General features: G+C 40.8%; 1 protein-coding gene across 2 annotated transcripts in view; it reads left to right on the plus strand.

Annotated features, from left to right (window-relative positions):
* The window catches only part of Trim37 (tripartite motif containing 37), a 126473-nt gene that overhangs the window by 85668 nt on the left and 22191 nt on the right, over positions 1–18614 (plus strand). For both annotated transcript variants that reach the window (XM_055620446.1, XM_055620447.1), the window contains exons 23-24: positions 4782–4892; positions 6973–7051. In XM_055620446.1, the coding sequence (XP_055476421.1) occupies positions 4782–4892; positions 6973–7051 (190 nt within the window). The remainder of the gene's footprint in view (positions 1–4781; positions 4893–6972; positions 7052–18614) is intronic.

Raw genomic sequence — 18614 nt, forward strand, 5'->3', positions numbered from 1 at the left:
TTGCTTCAGTTGCAAACTTGGTAAGAACTCTGAATCACATCCTGAGAATTCATGGGGAGGGTTGTTTATTCTCTGCATCTCTGTCAACAAGAAAAACCTTTCCCAGGGCCAGTCAACAACTTCCCAACTTCATCTTGGATCATGTTCATGGATAAGGAAAACTGGCAAAGCCCAGTCATTTGTTCCCACTCCATGAGTATATAGCCTTGCAAGGGAGGAAAGAATCTTAAACAATGTTGAGTCCTTTAGAGAGCTGGAGAGATGCCTTAGAGGTGAAGAGCATTGCCTATTCTCCCAAAGGTCCTGAGTTCAATTCCCAGCAATCACATGGTGGCTCACAACCATCTGTAATAAGATCTGGTGCCCTCTTCTGGCCTGCAGGCACATATGCAGACAGACTATGGTATAAATAATAAATAAAAGTAAATCTCTTAAGGGGTCCTTTAGAACAGAGGTTGTCAACTTATGCGTTGCAACTCCGATAGGGTTGCATATTAGATATTTACATCACAGTTCATAGCACTAGCAAAATTACAGTTATGAAGTAGTAATGAAAATAATGTTATGGTTGGGGTCACCACAACATGAGGAGCTGTATTAGAGAGTTACAGCATTAGGAAGGTTGAGAACCACTGCTCTAGAAGGTGGGAAGAAGGGCAGCTCTAAATTATTAGTACATAAAAATAAATTGCCTGCTTCTCCACATGAATTCTCAAGCATCTGAGATTATTACAGGGATTGTATTTCCAGAGCTAGCTTCAGCTGGGTGACATATATACTCCTCCCAGAGTCTGTTCTAGGCTACAGATGTCTTTCTCACTGTAATATTGTGAAATATTATGTAGTTAGTAGTGTCTTGTAATCACCGTCAGTGAGGAAATAGAGCTAAAGGTCAGGTGTATGGGTGCAGTTTGGAGAATCTGTAAGGCTTTCTTTTCAGGACCAGTTCCATGAGGAGCCACAAGATGGGAGTGGTGTTTCACAGATGGAGCTGAGGTTTGTTTTGTAACATAATATATTCTAGTTGGACGTTGTGGCTCATACTTGTAATCCTAGTAGTTGGGGAACTGAAGCAGGAGGATTACCTCAGATTGAGGGCAGACTGAGCTATACTTTGTGTGGTGTGCCGACAGCTTCAATGTGTATGTGTTTTTTTGTGAAAAGTAGGAACATTTCATAATGTTTAGGTCTAGCCTTGTATTCTGAATACTGGAGAAAGAGATGTTATCTGGATGCTTAAAAATACAGTTTTCTTTGATGGAAGATTTTTAAAATTTAAATCTCTTGCTTCAGATATATTTAGCATTGTTTATAGTAAAGCACATCTTTTTGAGACCTCCTATTTCCCCAAGAATTCTTGTGATCTGTCCTGCAAACTTACTCGGATTTCTTTAACAGTGAGTATTTGTGACAACTTTTAAAGTTCTTGTTCAGGGTGTGTTTATATGATCTCATGAGACCTGAGTTGGCCAGTTTGGTGGCAAGTCAGTGTTTGACTTGAGCAATATTCCTACTCCTGTTTAGGTTGCAGAGTCCTTACATAGCTATGCTATTTATTGCAGTTTGGTGAGAACCTACCCTCCAGTGAGGATGTCTACATTTTGTTGTTTTAAATAAAATGATGCTGGGCTATATAGTGTTATTTATTATTTGCCCTATAATTATTGTGGCAGTGTTATTTAACCTGCTATCACAACTAAATAAAACACAGACCTCTGTTAGATTTTATAATTGCCTTTAAACACCTTAGGCTGGGCAGATAATTCCATCTACGCTTTCTCAATTACCTCACCATCCATTTCCCAGCCTCCATCCAATGCCATCTGCCTTAACCATCCTTATCTGGGCTACCTTCCATCGTAATCTTATAAATATTTGCCTGAATTCTTTATCTGGGCTTTTCCACACCATTATTAGAGTCCTTCCTCCTAGCCCACGTAGTTTCTTTTCCATGCTAACTCATTGTGGCGTCCTCCTTCTTCCTCTCTTCTTGTCCCTCTATTTCTAGTGATTCTTCTGTCCACAAAAGCCTGGGAACCTTAGCCATGCCTGCCCCATTCTGCGCTGCCCAGGTATAGGACGTTTAATCAACCAATCAGTAATAACGTCTTAGGCAGGTTTACACACAAGGATAGATGTATCCAGGCAGTAACCAGATCTTGAGGGCCAGTAATTAGCATCAATATACAAGTATCAGACCAACCCCCAACAACATTTGCTTTATTTAAAAAAGCAGCAGCTCCTGAGCGGTTTTTACAGCAATTTCCTGATTTACCTCAGGTTTAAGTCCCAAACCTAGTGGCTGTGCATGAGCTAGGTGCTAGAGTGCATGCTCTCTGTGTACAAGTCTCCAGGAACATTGCTAACCTAGATATGGCACTTAGACCGTAGTTTAAAATTTAAGGTGAAACGTTTTTATATTGAACCTACGATAAACACAAATTTTCTTGATTCTTTTTTAATTTTTAAAATGATGCTTGCTTATGTGTATTATGTATGATGTGGCAATTTTGTCCACGTGGAAGTCAGAGAAATTAACCTAGAAGTCTACTTAAGGTACTTGATTCTTCCATCATCTTATCTTTTCTTTGAACCTATGCACAGACTTTTCTTTTGTGTTCTTTCACCTAAAGAGTACAATATACACACAAAGTAAATTCTTTAAAAAGAGCAAACCACACACTTGAGACTGAAGACTTGGAGGAGTGGAGCTGGAACTGACCTCAAGCCTCTTCTCTAAAGACTAGCTTTCATTAGTGGCAGAAAAAGCTGCCCAAGGAGAAAGCCGGATAGACACCTACAAGTCTTAACAGTGACCACAATGGCAAGGTATCCCGAAAGGTGCAGTAGTGGCACCAGCAGCCATCTAATTGGACTTGGGGCCCTCTTATTAGGGGGGAATTCATGCTTGTTGCTGTAAATCCACCAACACCTGTGGCTGTAAGGCCGTGGACCCTGGAGCCCCACAGGTGCTTCCCTAAAGTAGTACAGTTCTAACTGCATTCTCAGTATTTATCCTCATACCCATAGATAATTGTAGCTCTTACCTACTCATACCTCATCAATGAACTTTCTTCCTGCAGCAGACAGAGGCCATTATAGAAAACCATAACTGGTCAAAATGCAGAGAGCAGACCTTGGTGTCCCTGACCCCAGTTGGTAAACTTGTACAATACAGACTGAAGGTTTGGGAAGCATTACAGAAGGGACAGTCAGGATGTTTGTTGTGATAGAGTGTATTTCATATATTATACACTGGGACACTATTCAGCCTTGTTTGTTTGTTTGTTTGTTTGTTTGTTTGTTTGTTTGTTTGAGACAGAGTTTCTCTGTGTAACAGCCCTGGCTATCCTGGGATTCATTCTGTCTCACTTTCTAGACCAGGCTGGCCTGCAACTCAAAAAGATCTGCCTGTCTCTGCCTCCTGAATGCTGGGATTAAAGGTTTGTGCCACCACGCCTGGCCTGTTCAGTTTTAAAAACAAATGATGTTATTTTCAAGGACATCAATTGAATTGGCAAATGTTGTTTCATTAAATAAGTAGGCACAAAATGAAAAATAACACGTTGTCACTTACATATAGAAGTTTAAAAAGTTGATCTTAAAGTGAAAAATTGTGGCTACGTGAACCTGGCAGAGGGTTAGTTGGCTGTGGAGAATGGAATGAGAATAGTTAATGGGCATAACGATAGAGTTGAGCAGAAAGAATAACTTAACCATCTTTCTAAAGCTCAGTAGGATAACTGTGGTTGACTATGATTATAATAGCTAGTAGAGAGGATTTGAATGTTCCCAACACAGATAAATGATATCCAATAAAGTCAATAACTGTCCTGATCATTGCATATTATAGACATGTATTAAAGTAATGCACTTACACCATGGGTATAATTACTAGGTTAGTGAAAAATATATGCATTAAGTATCTAAATGGTTTTAGCCACAAATATAAAATGAGAGACTCAAATAGATTTCAACACAATTTACTGTTAGAATTGTTGGAATTTTCTGTTGTATATGCCTATATTTATGGGTAGTTTCAGCTGGAGACTATTCTTATAATAAATCAGATTGAAAGCATACCTGGGTGTTTTTTTTTTTGGGGGGGGGTGTTTTGTGGTTTTCTTTCTTTTTCTTTATTTTTTTAATTTTTTTCCCCAGACAGTGTAGCCTTGGCTGTCCTGTATTAGCTTTGTAGACCAGGCTGTCTTCGAACTCACAGAGATCCACATGCCTCTGCCTCCCTGAATACTGGGATTATGGGCATGTACCACTGCACCTGGCGATTTTTTGTTTCATTTTGTTTTGTTTTGTTTTTAGAACTTGATAAGGAAAAGAAGGTTTGTTTTTCACGACAGGATTTTTCTGTTTAACAAGAGCCCTGCCTGTCCTGGACTCACTTTGTAGACCAGGCTAGCCTCTAACCCTCAGAGATCCGCCTGCCTCTGCCTCCCAGTGCTGGGATTAAAGGCATGCACCATCATGCCCAGCTCAGAAAATAAGTTTTTAATGTGGAAAAAAATTTCTCACTATACTGAAAATAATACTAGCTACACAAAACCTTCACGAGCTATGATACTCAGTTCTTAGTGAAGAAAAAAGTAAAAGTAATGTTTGTAAAAAGCTGCAGAGAATTGAAGGTGCTTGGCTGCTTTTTTCTTGTGCTGCGATTTTTGGAATACGTCAGTGTGAAATGCAATGGGAGTCTCAGCACAGTACATACTAGGTTGCCCTTTCCTTTCACTTAGCTTACTATGTGTTCTCCCCTTTCTTCCTGCCAGGAATGAGTAGTGACAGCGACATTGAATGTGACACTGAAAACGAGGAGCAGGAAGAGCACACCAGCATGGTTGCGTTCAACGATCCGTTCCTGGCTCAGCCCCCGGATGAAGGTGCAGCATGTAGTCATTTTACACAGGTTCATAAAAGCCTTGCTGCTGCTGCTCTGTCTGCCTCTGCTGCTGCTTCTGCTAACTCTGCTCTGCTGCTTTTACTTCTTTTTAAAAAATTACTGTCATTTGTGAGAGAACATTCTGTGGTAAAGGATATGGTAAGTACCAAAAAAGTCGTCAGGTAATGTTTGCCAGTTAGCCGCCCGAGTGCTGCTTCCCGCGTGGAAAAACCTGCAGCCTGAGCCTGGTGTTGGGTACCTTGTGGCTGAGGGTACGTCAGAACAGTTTTCAGCAGAGACAGTGGGTGGGCTTCCACACTTACGTGTGCACCCTGAGCCTGTGCTGATGTTTCGTGTGTTTGCAGGTTTTAGTCTTTGCTTTGCAGTTTCTCCTCTCCAGATTTTTTTCTATTTTCTAGCATTCTGTAACTTTTTGGGTGTTTTGTTTGTTGTTGAAAACAGAGTTTCTCTATGTTAACAGGGTTTCTCTGTTTCGTAGCTCTCCTGGACTCACTTTGTAGACCAGGCTGGCCTCGAATTCAGAGGTCCAACTGCTTCTGCCTCCTGATGGCTGGAATTAAAGGCCTATACCATGCCTGGCTGCAAACTGTAACTTTTTAAACCCTTTTATTTTTCATACATGCATACAAATCCTGGAATTCAGGGGTTTTTTTTTTTTGTTTTTTTTTGTTTTGTTTTGTTTGTTTTATATTCTCTCCAGAAAATGATTCTTAGTGGAAAAAACTAAATAAGAGGAATGTTATTATATTTCCCTTTTTTAAAAAAAAATTATTTGTGCCAGGACTGATGGTGAAATCCTAGCATTGGGAAGAAGCAGGCAGAATCTCTTGAGTTCGAAGCCAGCCTCGTCTATGGAGCTAGTTCTAATGCATCCAGGGCTACAGAGAGACCCTGTCTTTGGAAAAAAACAAAACAAAACAAAACAAAACATTGTGTGTGATTGGGGTTTTGCATGTTGGTGAGTGTATGGAAATCAAAAGACAACTTTTGGGGAGTCAGTTCTGTCCTTCCACTTTGTTTCATGGGAGTCTTCCTTATTTCTGCCCCTGTACGCTATACCTTAAGATTCTGGTGAACGACTCTCTTGACTTTGCCCTTATTTTGCCATTGGAATGTTGGAGTTACTGTTGTACCCCATCAGATCCCTTTCTTTCTTTTTCTCCCTCCCTCCCCCCATACAGGGTTTCTCTATAGCTCTGGCTGTTCTGGAACTCGCTCTGTAGACCAGGCTGGCCTTGAACTCATGGAGATACGCCTGCCTCTGTCTCCCAAGTGCTGGATCAAAGGCGTGCACCACCACGACCCAGCCCTATCAGATGCATTTCTAAGGATTTAACTGAGGTAGTCAAGTTTACACAGCTAGAGTTCTTACCCACTCAGCCATCTTGCTGGCCCTTTCTGTCTCCGTGACAGCTTAGTTTTCTGTGATGCAGATGCCTTGTGTCTTTTGCTTTGATGAGATGATCTCTACTGTACAAACAATGTAAATGGACACAATGTGAATGGAAAATGCACTGTGAGGGGCCAGACTCCTATTCCTGATTCTGGTTCTCTTCTCAGTGCAGTGACAAGTATCTGCTGTTTGGTATGTAGTGAGGACCGTAAGGAATTCCCTCTGCCTCTAAAGAAGTGTCCAGGTTTGAGGCAGTCACTTTGAGTGCTGGTAGCATGTGCAGTGATGGTTGTGCAGGCAGTCTAGCTGTGCCCATGGACTCAGGCCGTGGCTCCCTCTCTTCACTGGGAGTGCCTGCACATGTTTGCTTTGTTTTTTCTTTACTCACATACAGCTTAAATCACAGATTCTCTGAAGAGAGAATTTGTTCCTCACCTAGCACATCTTTTATCAGTCAGTAAAACATTTGATGAGCTCTCATTAAGACTGAGGCAAAGAGCACATGCCTTATGACATTTGCTTTTAAGTTTTTTTTTAAGCTGAGTTATTTGTTTTTTGTTTTTTTTTAATTATTTTTTTATGTCCATTGGTGTTTAAACTGCATGCATGAGCTCCGACATTTCCTTTTATTTAAGTTTTTTTTTCTTTCTTTCAATCTCTTTCCTAGACTCACATTCCAGTTTTCCTGATGGTGAACAAATAGACTCTGAAAATCTCCACTTCAACACTGATGAAGGCGGTGGAAGGTAAAGACTTGAAAGCTGAGCTACAAGCTACCTGGGCCCTGAAATCTGTTGGAAGTTGGTGCTCAAAATTGTCAGCACTCAGATAATCAGATATAGTCTTATTTTTTGTCATCTGTACCTGAAACTATCAGAAAGTACATAATTCTAATAGGATACAGTAGTACCTGGGAAAAGATTAAGCAGGGGGGAAAGACTCTTTCTAATGTATGTAATGAGCTAACAGTGTAGTGCTCAGTTAATTTAGCAAATTAGTCCATTAATAAAGGCAGATTGTCTCCTATAACAGAAAGCACCTCGAGGCATCGCATGTGGTTGTATCTTGTTCAGCGTCCGTACTCTTCTGTCTCTGGCTGGACACATGATTTAGATAGCCATATTTTAAGTTTTTCATTTGTTTGTAGTTTCATTAAGCTGGTATAATAGTGTACAGAAAAATTGCTTAGGAAGAGATTTGCTCAGTGGAAGCTTTGCCTGATTAAATATAGCAACTCTAGACTGAATCTTTTCCTTGAGCTGTGATGGTAGACTAAATTTTTTTTTCCTCACTTGTTAAAGTGCTGGCATCCTGGTAATGACACATTTTTTTCAGTTGTGTGACCTTTATAGGTGTCATTTAAGACAAGTTAAGACACTGTGAGTTGGTTCTATGCATGGCTATGTGGACACATGTAAGACCACTTAAAGGTTTTTCTTCTTTTCTGCTTCCTGAAACTATAGTGTAACAAATATTTTTGAACTGTATTTCCGTTAGTTGGGCATTGATTTCAGTGAATGCATGTCAAGATTTATGCATATTTTAGTCTTATATCAACATGAAACTATGCAAGGCTTTCTCTCATATTCTTAATTAGCCCAAATCTCAAATGATTGCCAGATTTTGCCATTGTGCTCCCACGTTTATGTTTGAGCTGTTAAGTTTGTGAAAGTTATACTTAAAGTTGACCAAGAGACTATTGAAAAGGTATGGATGTAAATACATGAGAGCACTGTTGCCTGCTTGTTGTACGTAGTGATTCTTGTCTTTTTTCATTGTCTGATAGCTTGCTGAATGCTGTGACTCATAGCTTACTTTTTTTTTAACAGCTTGCACTTTTTGTTAATAAAATTAACTTGAGAAAATGTGCCTCTGCAGTTTATTGAAAGTGGGACCAAAAGGCTGGTTGTTTTTAACTATTGCTGTGGCTGTTCAGCAGTTAAGACAAGGGCATTTTGTTAAGAGAAGAGTAAGGCTCCTATTCTAGTCCTTTCTTTTAAAAACCAAACGATTTCTTCATAAATGATAGAGGTAGAATATATAAAAAGAATAATTCTTACTCCAGTCCCCAGCCAGCCTGGATACCAAAGTATCCAAGTAGGTGGTGTTTTGCTTTGGTATTTTGATACTTCTGGGAAAGGAGCCCAAAGTAGCATGTTTGGCAAGCACGTCACCCCTGAGCTGAAGCTGACAGGCATACCCATGTTTCATTTACGGCAAGGCTGTCTGCTTATGCGCACCTTGGCTGTGCCTGAAAGCGGGTAGAGAGAAAAGGGCAGAGGCATGACAGTAGAATCCTTGTTCTGCTTGCCTAGTCCTCTCACACTTTGTCCCTAACAATCAACCTGCCATCCCTCTCTTTAAAATTAAAGAACATAGTTTTTATTAGCTTTTCTGTTGTGCTTTTTTCAACATAAGATGTGTTTGTTTTGTGTCCGTGTGTGCACATGTGTGTGCAGGTACACATGTGTAGAGGTCAGAGGGCGACCTTAGTTGTCATTCCTTAGGAGCCATCCACTTTCATTTTACTTGAAAACTTCCTTAAAAACCTACTTATTTATCTTAAGGATTTTAAATTTTCATTAATGTGTTTGTGCTTTAGGATGTCTGAGGCCAGGAGAGGCTTTAGAGCCTTTGGAACTGGAGTTGCAGGCTCTTGTAAGTGGCCTGATGTGCACACAGGTGCAGGGAAACCCACCATCCAGCCATCTCTCTAGCCCAGACCTTATGTTCTTGTTCTCGTTCTCTCTCTCTCTCCTTCTCTCTCTTTCTCTCACTCTCTTTCTCTTGTTTGTTTGTTTGTCTCACTATATACCCCTGGCTGGCCTAGCCCCCACTATGTAGACAAGGCTGCCTCTGCCTTAGCATCGTAAGTGCTGGATTAAAGGCATGTGTGAGCATTTTGTTTTTGAACAATTTTGACAGCCTGGTTCATTGAGTCCTTCAGTAGTCTTTGAGATAGACAAGTTGTGTATTGTCCCCACTTGGCGAATTTGGGGAGATTGTGTGATGCTCTAAGGTTGGACACAGGCTTTCTGTCAGTTTATCATGCTTAATCAAACAAATAAAAAGCTTAAAGAGTGTCCTGTTTTGTTTTGAGATAATTTTAGATTTCTAAGAGTTAAGAAAATTGTGAGAACTCCCACCTAGCCTTGGCCTCATTAGTGGCATATGTAACTATGCCACAGCAATGATTGTGTAATGAATCTTTTTTGCAGTACTTTTTTGTTTTTTCTTTTTTTTAAAGACATTGTGTCATGTCCAGGCTTGTAGATGACATGGATGACCTTAAATTTATTTTATTTTATGTGCATTATGTGTGTTTTGCCTGCATGTGTCTGTGTAAGGGAGCTGGGTCCCCTGGAACTGGAGTTACAGACAGTTGTGAGCTGCCATGTGGGTGCTGGGAATTGAACCTGGGTCTTCTGGAAAAGCAAGCAGTGCTCTTAACCATGTGAGCCATCTCTCCAGCCCTGACCTTGAATTTCTGATTCTTTTGATCTTGAAGCCTTCAACTTGAATGCTAGGGTTAGAGGCCTGTGCCACACATGCCTTACAAGAGCTGGGGTTTGAACCAGGGCTTTGTGTGTGCTGCCAACTGAGCCATACCCTCAGCACCAAATTTGGCATACTCTTTGTAATTTGTTTGCTTTTGAGATAAGAGTCTCATTGGGTAGCTGTGTCTGGTTTAAAATTCCTTGTGTAGGCAAGGCTGACCTCAAAGTCATAGGGTAACACCAAGTTCATAGAGGTCTGCCTGAACTACCTCATTCTGGGATTAAAAGAGTGTTACCATGCCTGGCTCTAATCTGTCCCATTATTAGATTTTTGTATTTTAATCAAGGATGCTCCAAGGTCATCTTGTATTTTTTTTCTACCATAGTGAGACTGTGTATCTCTATCTGGCCTTAAATTTACTGTTTATACAAGGTTGGCCTTGAATTCATTGAGATACACCTGCTTCTGCCTGCCTGCTTCTTTTGGGATTAAAGGAGTATACCACCATGCTTATCTCTGACTCAACTTTTTGAGGAACTTGTGTCTGAAAATCACGTTAGAAACTAAAATGTGAGTGGTGGTGTGTGCTTAGCTGCTGTAGTGTCGGCACTCCTCCCCACCAGCGGGTAAGTGTGCATGTAAGCCTTATGTTAGACCATCTTTACATAGCCCAAACTGTTTTAAAAAGTGGAATCCAAGAGCCTCAGCTTTCTGAGAACTACGATTATGGGCATGTACCTCCTCCCCAAGCTAAATGTGTTTTGTTTGTCAGTTTGTTTTTTTGTTTTTGTTTTGTTGTTGATGATGGTTTGTTTTGTTTGTCGGTTTGTTTTGTTGTTGTTGTTGATCATGATGGTTTGTTTTGTTTGTTGGTTTGTTTCTAGAGAGGAATGTAGGTCCAGCCCCACTGGGCTCATTGTAGGCTTTGCTAACTTGAACACACTAATTTTTTTCTTTTCTTTTTTTCAAGACAGGGTTTCTCTAAATAGCTCTGGCTGTCCTGGAACTATCTCTGTAGACCAGGCTGGCTGGAACTCAGATCCTCCTGCCTCTTGAGTGCTAGGATTAAAGGTCCGTTTTTCTTTTCTTTTCTTTTTAGCACTAAGTAATTATTGCTGACCTATATCCCTGTGAGAAGAAAACTGCCATGAGTATCACTTGTGTGTTTGTTTTTGAGATGGAGTTTTACATACTGCCCTGGCTATTCAAATGCCTATGCTCAGGTGACCCTCCTTCCCCAGCTTCCTAAGCAGCTGGATGCATGCCCCTGTACCCAGCCAGTGTACAGTCTATAGTCTTTGAACAGCATGTCACAATACTTTCTCAGTTAACTTAGGCTCTAAGCTTCCAGACTCCCTTAGCTCCTTTCTTTCCTGTCCTCTCGTATTGTGCCTCTGTGATTCACTGCTAATGCAGTTAGATTAATCGTTACAGTCTGCATTCTCTACTCCCACATACGTTCTGGCTATTTTTTAATTTACATACATTAAAATGTAGTCCTCTGGCATATAGTTCTCAGGCTTTGGCAAATGTGTAGCCACCACAGCGCTGCAGAGAGTGTCTCAGTCTTGCTGAGAATTCCCTGTGGCGGCCTGCTGTCAGTAAGCGCTCCACCCAGAGTTCCGGCTGCCACTCTTCCCTTTCCAGATCACCGTTTAAATAGACTTACATGGCGTTTGGTCATGTCGTAAGCACAGTTATGTTTATGCATCTTGTGTGACTCAGTACTCAGCTTGTTGTGTTTTACCAGGTATTCCACTAGTAGTTCCACTGTAATTCAGTTATGTGCTTAAAGAATTTGGGTGGTTTCCAGTTAGAATGTGACTTATGTGAGCAATCTTCATTCTGAAGGGGATTCTGTGTGTGAGTAGGGAATGAATTCACATGTGTATGTATAAGTTTAAGTCTAGATTCCACATATGGAAGAAAACATATTTGTCTTTTCTAGTTTGGTCCATCTCATTGTTCCGCAATTCTATCCACCTTCCTGCTAATGTCATTGCTTCATTCTTCAGAGTTCAATAAAATTCCATGTATTGATGCTATATATATTTTTTTACATGTTCACTTCTTGATGGCTCTAGGTTGTGTCCGTCTCCTGGCTACTGTGAATAGTGGTGGATGGGAGAAGGGGGTGTATTTGCACATCTCTCAGTGGTAGGGCATAGTCCTTTGTATAATCAGCAGCGGTATAGCTGGCCATGTGGTAGCTCTATTTTTAAGTTTTTGTGGGACCTCCATGCCAGTTTCCATAGTGGTTGTACCGGTTCACATCCTGTGCTGATAGTTTTTGCCATTCTGACTAGATGTGTGTGTCAGTGATCTTAAGTTCCAGTAGCAATACATTGTGTTCCTGATTGGGATTACAGTGCCAGAGCAGTGTCTCCAGTGTCTCTTTCACCCTGAGTGAGCAGCATCCGTTATGCTACACCTCAGAGGCTGTCCTTGTGTGCTCTTTTAAATAATGTGCTGGGATTAGGCCCAGGGCCTTACTCTTGTCAGGCAAACACTATGTCCACTGCATGATCCTCCCCAGAAGCGTTACACTGACACTTCTATTCTATTAGGACATTGGCAAAAGGGTCTGGGGAGTTTCTGCTTCTTTCCTTAGTCTGTTGTGTCTCTTCTGGGTCTTTACCACAGTAGATACTGGTTAGGACCTTTCCTTGTATTTGTTGTAGATCTGCAGAGAAAAGCCTGTAAGAGTCCCTGACTCTTTAGTATCCAGAGGCCACTGGGATGTTGTGTCTCCCTCCTTTACTATGTTTTACTCCTGCTGCTGTTTCTAGTGGCTGCTCACAACTTGTAAATGGAGTAACAAGCATGTCTCCTGCATTTTTCCTGACCTTAGGCCACTTGATTTCTCTTTATCTTTTCAGTGGTCTGAAAAGTCATGGTTAACCTGGCTCTTTCTCATTTGAAGATTGAAAGGATTGCCTTTAAATCTACATCTCAGAAGATGAAAATACTGGTATCTTAAGAAATATGTAAAGTATATGCTTGTTTAAAACATTGGGTCTTTGTATTTTAAGACCAGATCTTACGTTATAGCCCAGGGTAACCTCAAACTGGTGATTCTCCCAAGTGTATATCATCATGCCAAGCTTGATAGTGTAATTTTTAAAATCATAATTCAGAGGATAGTGAACTATTGAAATTTTTAATATTTTAATGTTGTGTGTTTAATTATGCATGTGTGTTCCTATGTGTGGCTATGTACATGTGAGTGTGGGTGCCCTGAGACTAGAGGTGTCAGATCCCATGAAGCTGGAATTTAGTGTTTGTGAGTTGCCCCATGTGCATGTTGGGAATTGAACTCCGGTTCTCTGTAAGAACAGTATGCACCCGTAAGTGGTGAGGCATCTCTCCAGCCCTACTTAAAAATTTGTATCTGACTTTTTTTTAAGTATTTTTTATTTTAATTTTTATTAATTACAGTTGATTCACTCTTTATCCCAGCTGTAGCCCCCTTCCCCATAACCTCCCAATCCCACCCTCCCTTCCCCTTCTCTACCTATGTCTCTCCCCTAGTCCACTGATAGGGGAGGTCCTCCTCCTGTCCATCTGACTCTAGTCTATCAGGTCTCATCAGGAGTGGCTGTATTGTCATCTTCTGTGGCCTGGTAAGGCTGCTTCCCCCCTCAGGGGGAGGTGATCAAAGAGCAGGCCAATCAGTTCATGTCAGAGACAGTCCCTGTTCCCATTACTATGGAACCCACTTGGACACTGAACTGCCATGGGCTACATCTGTGCAGGGGTTCTAGGTTATCTCCATCAATGGTCCTTGTTTGGAGTATCAGTCTCAGAAAAGACCCCTGTGCCCAGATGTTTTGTTTCTGTTGCTCTCCTTGTGGAGCTCCTGTCCCCTCCAGGTCTTTCCTCTCCCCCTTCTTTCATAAGATTCCCTGCATTCTGCCCAAAGGTTGGTCATAAGTCTCAGCATCTGCTCTGATACCCTGCAGGGTAGAGTCTTTCAGAGCCCTCTGTGGCAGGCTCCTGTCCTGTTCCCTGTTTTCTCCTTCTTCTGATGTCCGTCATTCAGAAAGCCAAAGAGGATGTCTCTGACTTCTGACTATAGAAAGTTTAGAAAACGGTCAAGTTTAAAGCCACCTTCAGCAACATAGAAAACTAAACCACAATCTTGAAAATTAGGAACATCTGAGAACTGTTCTTTTTCCATGGCGTTGTAAGACTTCTCATCCTACCTCTAGTTCTCACAGCAGTCAGTGGACACATGGCTATCTGATTTATTTTTATGGAATTTTTTTTTTTTTTTAACCGTTTGAGGAAGCTTATGAACAAACAGTAAATGCTGTCAGCCACTCTGTAGTTTGGGCTGCATGTCCATCACAGTGCTTTGTGAAAACTTTTTCTCTGGCTGACACGTTAGCAGGCTGGGCCTCTGTTGCTTTCCTACCAGACCAGAACTACTGCCCAAGTACCATAGGCAGGTGGTCTCCTCCAGGAGAGTGCATTGTAGGCTGGCCTCACTGAGTCTGCCTCCACAGTGAGTCCATAGCAACTTTGCTGGGCTTCCTATTCCTAGTTCTTCGAGTTTATTCTAAGGCCAAGCAAAAGTAGGCCCCTAAAGTCTTTTACTGGTTGTTCTTAGGGTAATAGGTATCTGGGTGCAGGTCATTGGTGGGGTAGTTGTACACAAAAGCCAGTGGTGGAGTGGGCCAGGTGACAACTTTATAATCAATGTCTTTCCTGTGCTGGGACCTAGACCAGGACCACACATGTTAAGTGCTTTACCAAAGAAATTAGGAGTTAAAGATTGTTGTAACTGCTAGTAAAGAAGGAGTGAGGGTGTGTTAACTGGCTCCCTCTCTTCCTAATGCTACAGCCCTTTAATATACTTCCTCCTCATGTTGTGGTGACCCACAACCATAAAATTATTTATGTTGCTACTTTATAACTGAATGTAAATATCTGTGTCTCTGGATCTTTGGGCTTCATGACTCATGGGTTGAAAACCACTGCTTTAGATGCAAGTGTCCTGTATAGTTGGTTTTACTTCGCTGTATACATTCTTCTTTCTGTGCCTGTACCTGTAGACAAACCCTCCAGGAGGACAGAGCCACCACTCACTTGACTGAAGTTCAGTGATGTGAAAGGAAAGCTTGAGCAACTGGGTGCAAAGACCTAAGAGTAAAGTTACTGGAAGATTTGAGGAATCCCATAGCCCAGGGCAGGTTCTATCTTATCTCTCCTGCCATCTTACCTGTTCCCTTTCTTATTCCAGTTAAACCAGTGGGAAGAAGCACAAAGAACAAAAACATCTGTGTGCTATTTTTTTGTTGGGTGGGTGAGTGGTAATAGTTAAAGCAGTGCTTAGAAGATTTGTAGCTTTCAGTGGTGTCGTTGGTGTAAGAACCATATCCAGTGGGGTGGCACACGCCCTTAATCCCAGCACGAGAGGCAGAGGCTGATGGATCTTTAGGAGTTTAAGGACAGCCAGGGCTACATAGAAATACAAAATAAAAAAGAAGGCCTCCTGAAGATTTGGGGGAGGGGTTTAGGCTGAGGGAGCTGCCTAGTTTAAGCACTGAGTAACTCAACTTCCCTTTAAGAAGAAGACAAATAAGACTGGTGGTTTTTACTTGCTGAGTTTTATTAAGATATTGGCAAATTTTCAACATACTCCTTACCTGAATAAACAGTTTTAATAAATAAAACATGAAGGATCACTTATGATTACAACTCAACTCAAAAGTGATCTGTAGAGCAGGTTTGTAATGTAACTTCACTCACTTCACTCCAGAGAGAATTCTTTGCAGAGAAATGTCAAATGTTATGAATAAGAGAAAGCTTGTCTCTCAGCAAAGAGCACCTAGAGAGAGTACAATGATGTATCTGCATTATCTAATACATCAGAGTTAATTAAAAGTATTTCCTTTGCAAGAGTTACTGCTGTGTCAGTGGAATCCCCTGCCCTCCCTCATGTTTCAAATTAGTGGAATAAATAGGCTTGAATGGCTAAAATGCTGCTGGAGACTGCAACAAGAGTATCCAGTACTATTTGTCTGGATGTTACAATACTGGCAGTATCATTTGTTTTGAAAAAAAAAAAAAAAAATCTTTTCATGATCAAAACAAAGAGTATCTTATCCTGGCTTTGAAAGGTGAAGACATATTTTAGTAATTTATGATTCAAAGAAAATTTTCCCAAACAAACGTTTTGTAGCCTTAGGTGAAAAAGATCATTGAGCAAATTAAGTTTAAAAATTAAAATAACTTAGACCTTTTTTTGACAAAACTTGAGTAAGCCTTTGATGGGGAGGAAGTACTTGAAGCACAGCAGTTTACCTGCAACACTGGAAGCATCATGCATCATTTTCATCTGCCCCTTTGATGTTGCACTTCTTACAATGGAGTGTGGTGGTCGTCATGGAAATGCAGTGTTGTTACCACATAATGTGGTCAGGGTTAGAGTTAGTGTTGACATTACTGACATTGTCCTTTGAAACAGTGCTGCTTTCAAGGAGCCTTCTACTTAAATTAAATGCAACGTGGACTCTAATTGTATTACTTCAAGGACAATGGATGGCACTTGTAGGTACAGAAAAGGTATATACATGTTTTTCTGTCTGACTTCTGTTGTACAGACATAAAGAGAATTAATAGCTCCAGTATTTGGTGCTGTAACGTTGCCAACCTCAGATGTCCTTCCCAATATACATATCTAAAAAGGAAAACCTTTTCAACTAGGGACGATGCCCTTTGCAACTCACAGTGAATGTACAAGGAGTAGTAACCTCGGTTGGTGACTTGACTGCTTTCCTATCAGATACTACACTGTCTTGTTTATATTGGTTTTGCTATTTCCTACTTAACAAAACTGTTTTAGCAAGCAAACAAGTTGATGCAGATCGTGTTAAAAGGTGACACTGCCACTCTTTAAGGATCGAGTGTAGAACTTCACCACCACTAAGTTGCACAATGAAATAGAGGTACAAAACACATAATTCACAGACTATACCTCAGCATTTACAGTTAATATATATTGTATAGATACTTTTATATCTCTCTAATATTTTTACAATCACCAGATACAACGTCATTAAATATAAGTTACAGAAATGTATAGATACCATTAGTTAGAGGGTTACTTATTGCTTACATTAGCAAGCAGCAAATAAGGGCAGAGGATTTGAACTGAAGGGAACTACTTCCTATCACCAGTGGCATTAAGGTTTAACACTGCATTTCACAAAGCACTGCTTCTTGTCTGGTTTATAGAACCAACAGCAGCATCTATCAGGCCAATAACCACTACTTTATTATTATAGAATGTTAAAAGACTTACCTTACAAATGGTACCTAACTACCCTATAAATACGCACATTGTGAACAAATGAAGTTATTTTTTACAATATTGGTTTATTAACTTGACCACACTAGAAGTACTTTTCTCTATTTTCTAGAGAGCTAATGGTATGAGAAATGGAGTTAACACTGCTGTGTAGTCAGACCTACAAAATCCAGACCTTTCAAAATGGGTCTGTTTGTCCCAGTTTCATCCACCCATTTTTTTTTACCCCACTGATAAAAAGCCTATTACCTCAGAGTTCGTTCTTTCTCCTCATGCTGATCGGAATTATTACCAACAGATAAAACATAGAAAAAAAAATTTAAATGTACTTAGCTACTTTGGGATATGATGTTCTGCTGCTTCTGTTTTCTTGTTTCATTAGAAATTTGATTTGGAACTGACCCTGAATTTGATGGGTTGGCAATAAGATCTGGGCTTTAAAAAATGACAGACGTGAATGAGGTCCAAGTAGAGGGCAGAGCATCAGAAGGATGATGAACTAACACTGTTGAGGGGAGCCACATTTATTCCTTTTCACCTGTGTGTCACAAGACTGGAGGGGAAGAATTAATGGCTCCAAGGCCAACAGAAAACAAATGCTGTAGATCAACAGTGTGATCACGGCTGAAGAGAAGCTGGGTTTTGGTAGGTAGCTCTACCATTACCTGTGATGTGTACAGCCATCACTGTCTCTGAAATTTGGGGATCCTAGGCCTCTGGGTCTGGAGAATGCAACATGAATTGTGTTACATAGAACATAATTGGGCAGTGGCTGGGCCTCAGCAAGAACACTAGCAGTGCGTCCATTGTACTAGCAGTGGCTCTAGCAGCTGGTCCTGTCTGTCGGCCTGGCTGGCCCAGGGTGATGGCCTGGGGAACATGGAAACAGTCGTGACTGAGAGAAACTCGGCTGCCTCATTGAACAAACATTATAGTGGATTTGCTGTCTCTCTGCTTTGAAACTAAAAATGGCAAAAGGTAGACGGTTTAAAACTATAACTTAAGTATTGAAATGAGAAGCACATGACCTGTCACTGCAGTCTGAAGCGGGGCTGGACACTGGCTCATCTTCCAGTTAAAACTGGATGGCCCTGGCTCTCAGTGATCTGCATTCTCCTCTGCACTTGGCCTCTGGGTCACACTCAACCTCCTTCATACCAATTACTTCATTCCCTTGGGGAAAACAATTTTAGAGAAGTTAAAACTATCATTTTTTTTTTCATTCTCCAAACTATATTTTACATTATAGTAATATATGCCTTTGCTGTCTGTAAACTTAAAAAAAACAGAAAATATAGAAATGCTATTTTCACAACTCTTTTCAAATAACGTTTGAATCTAACATGGTACCTGACATCATCTCTGTTAAACCACTTTATTCCTGAGATGAAGGTACTGTGAAAAACATTAGCATCATAGGTGATAACCAGCTGACGGTGGTCTCCTAAAATGATGAGTAACAGAATTCCACCAAAAGCACCATAACAGGTTATGAA

Source organism: Psammomys obesus, unplaced genomic scaffold (assembly GCF_907164565.1).
Source record: "Psammomys obesus unplaced genomic scaffold, mPsaObe1.curated_primary_1811, whole genome shotgun sequence".
Classification (NCBI taxonomy): domain Eukaryota; kingdom Metazoa; phylum Chordata; class Mammalia; order Rodentia; family Muridae; genus Psammomys; species Psammomys obesus.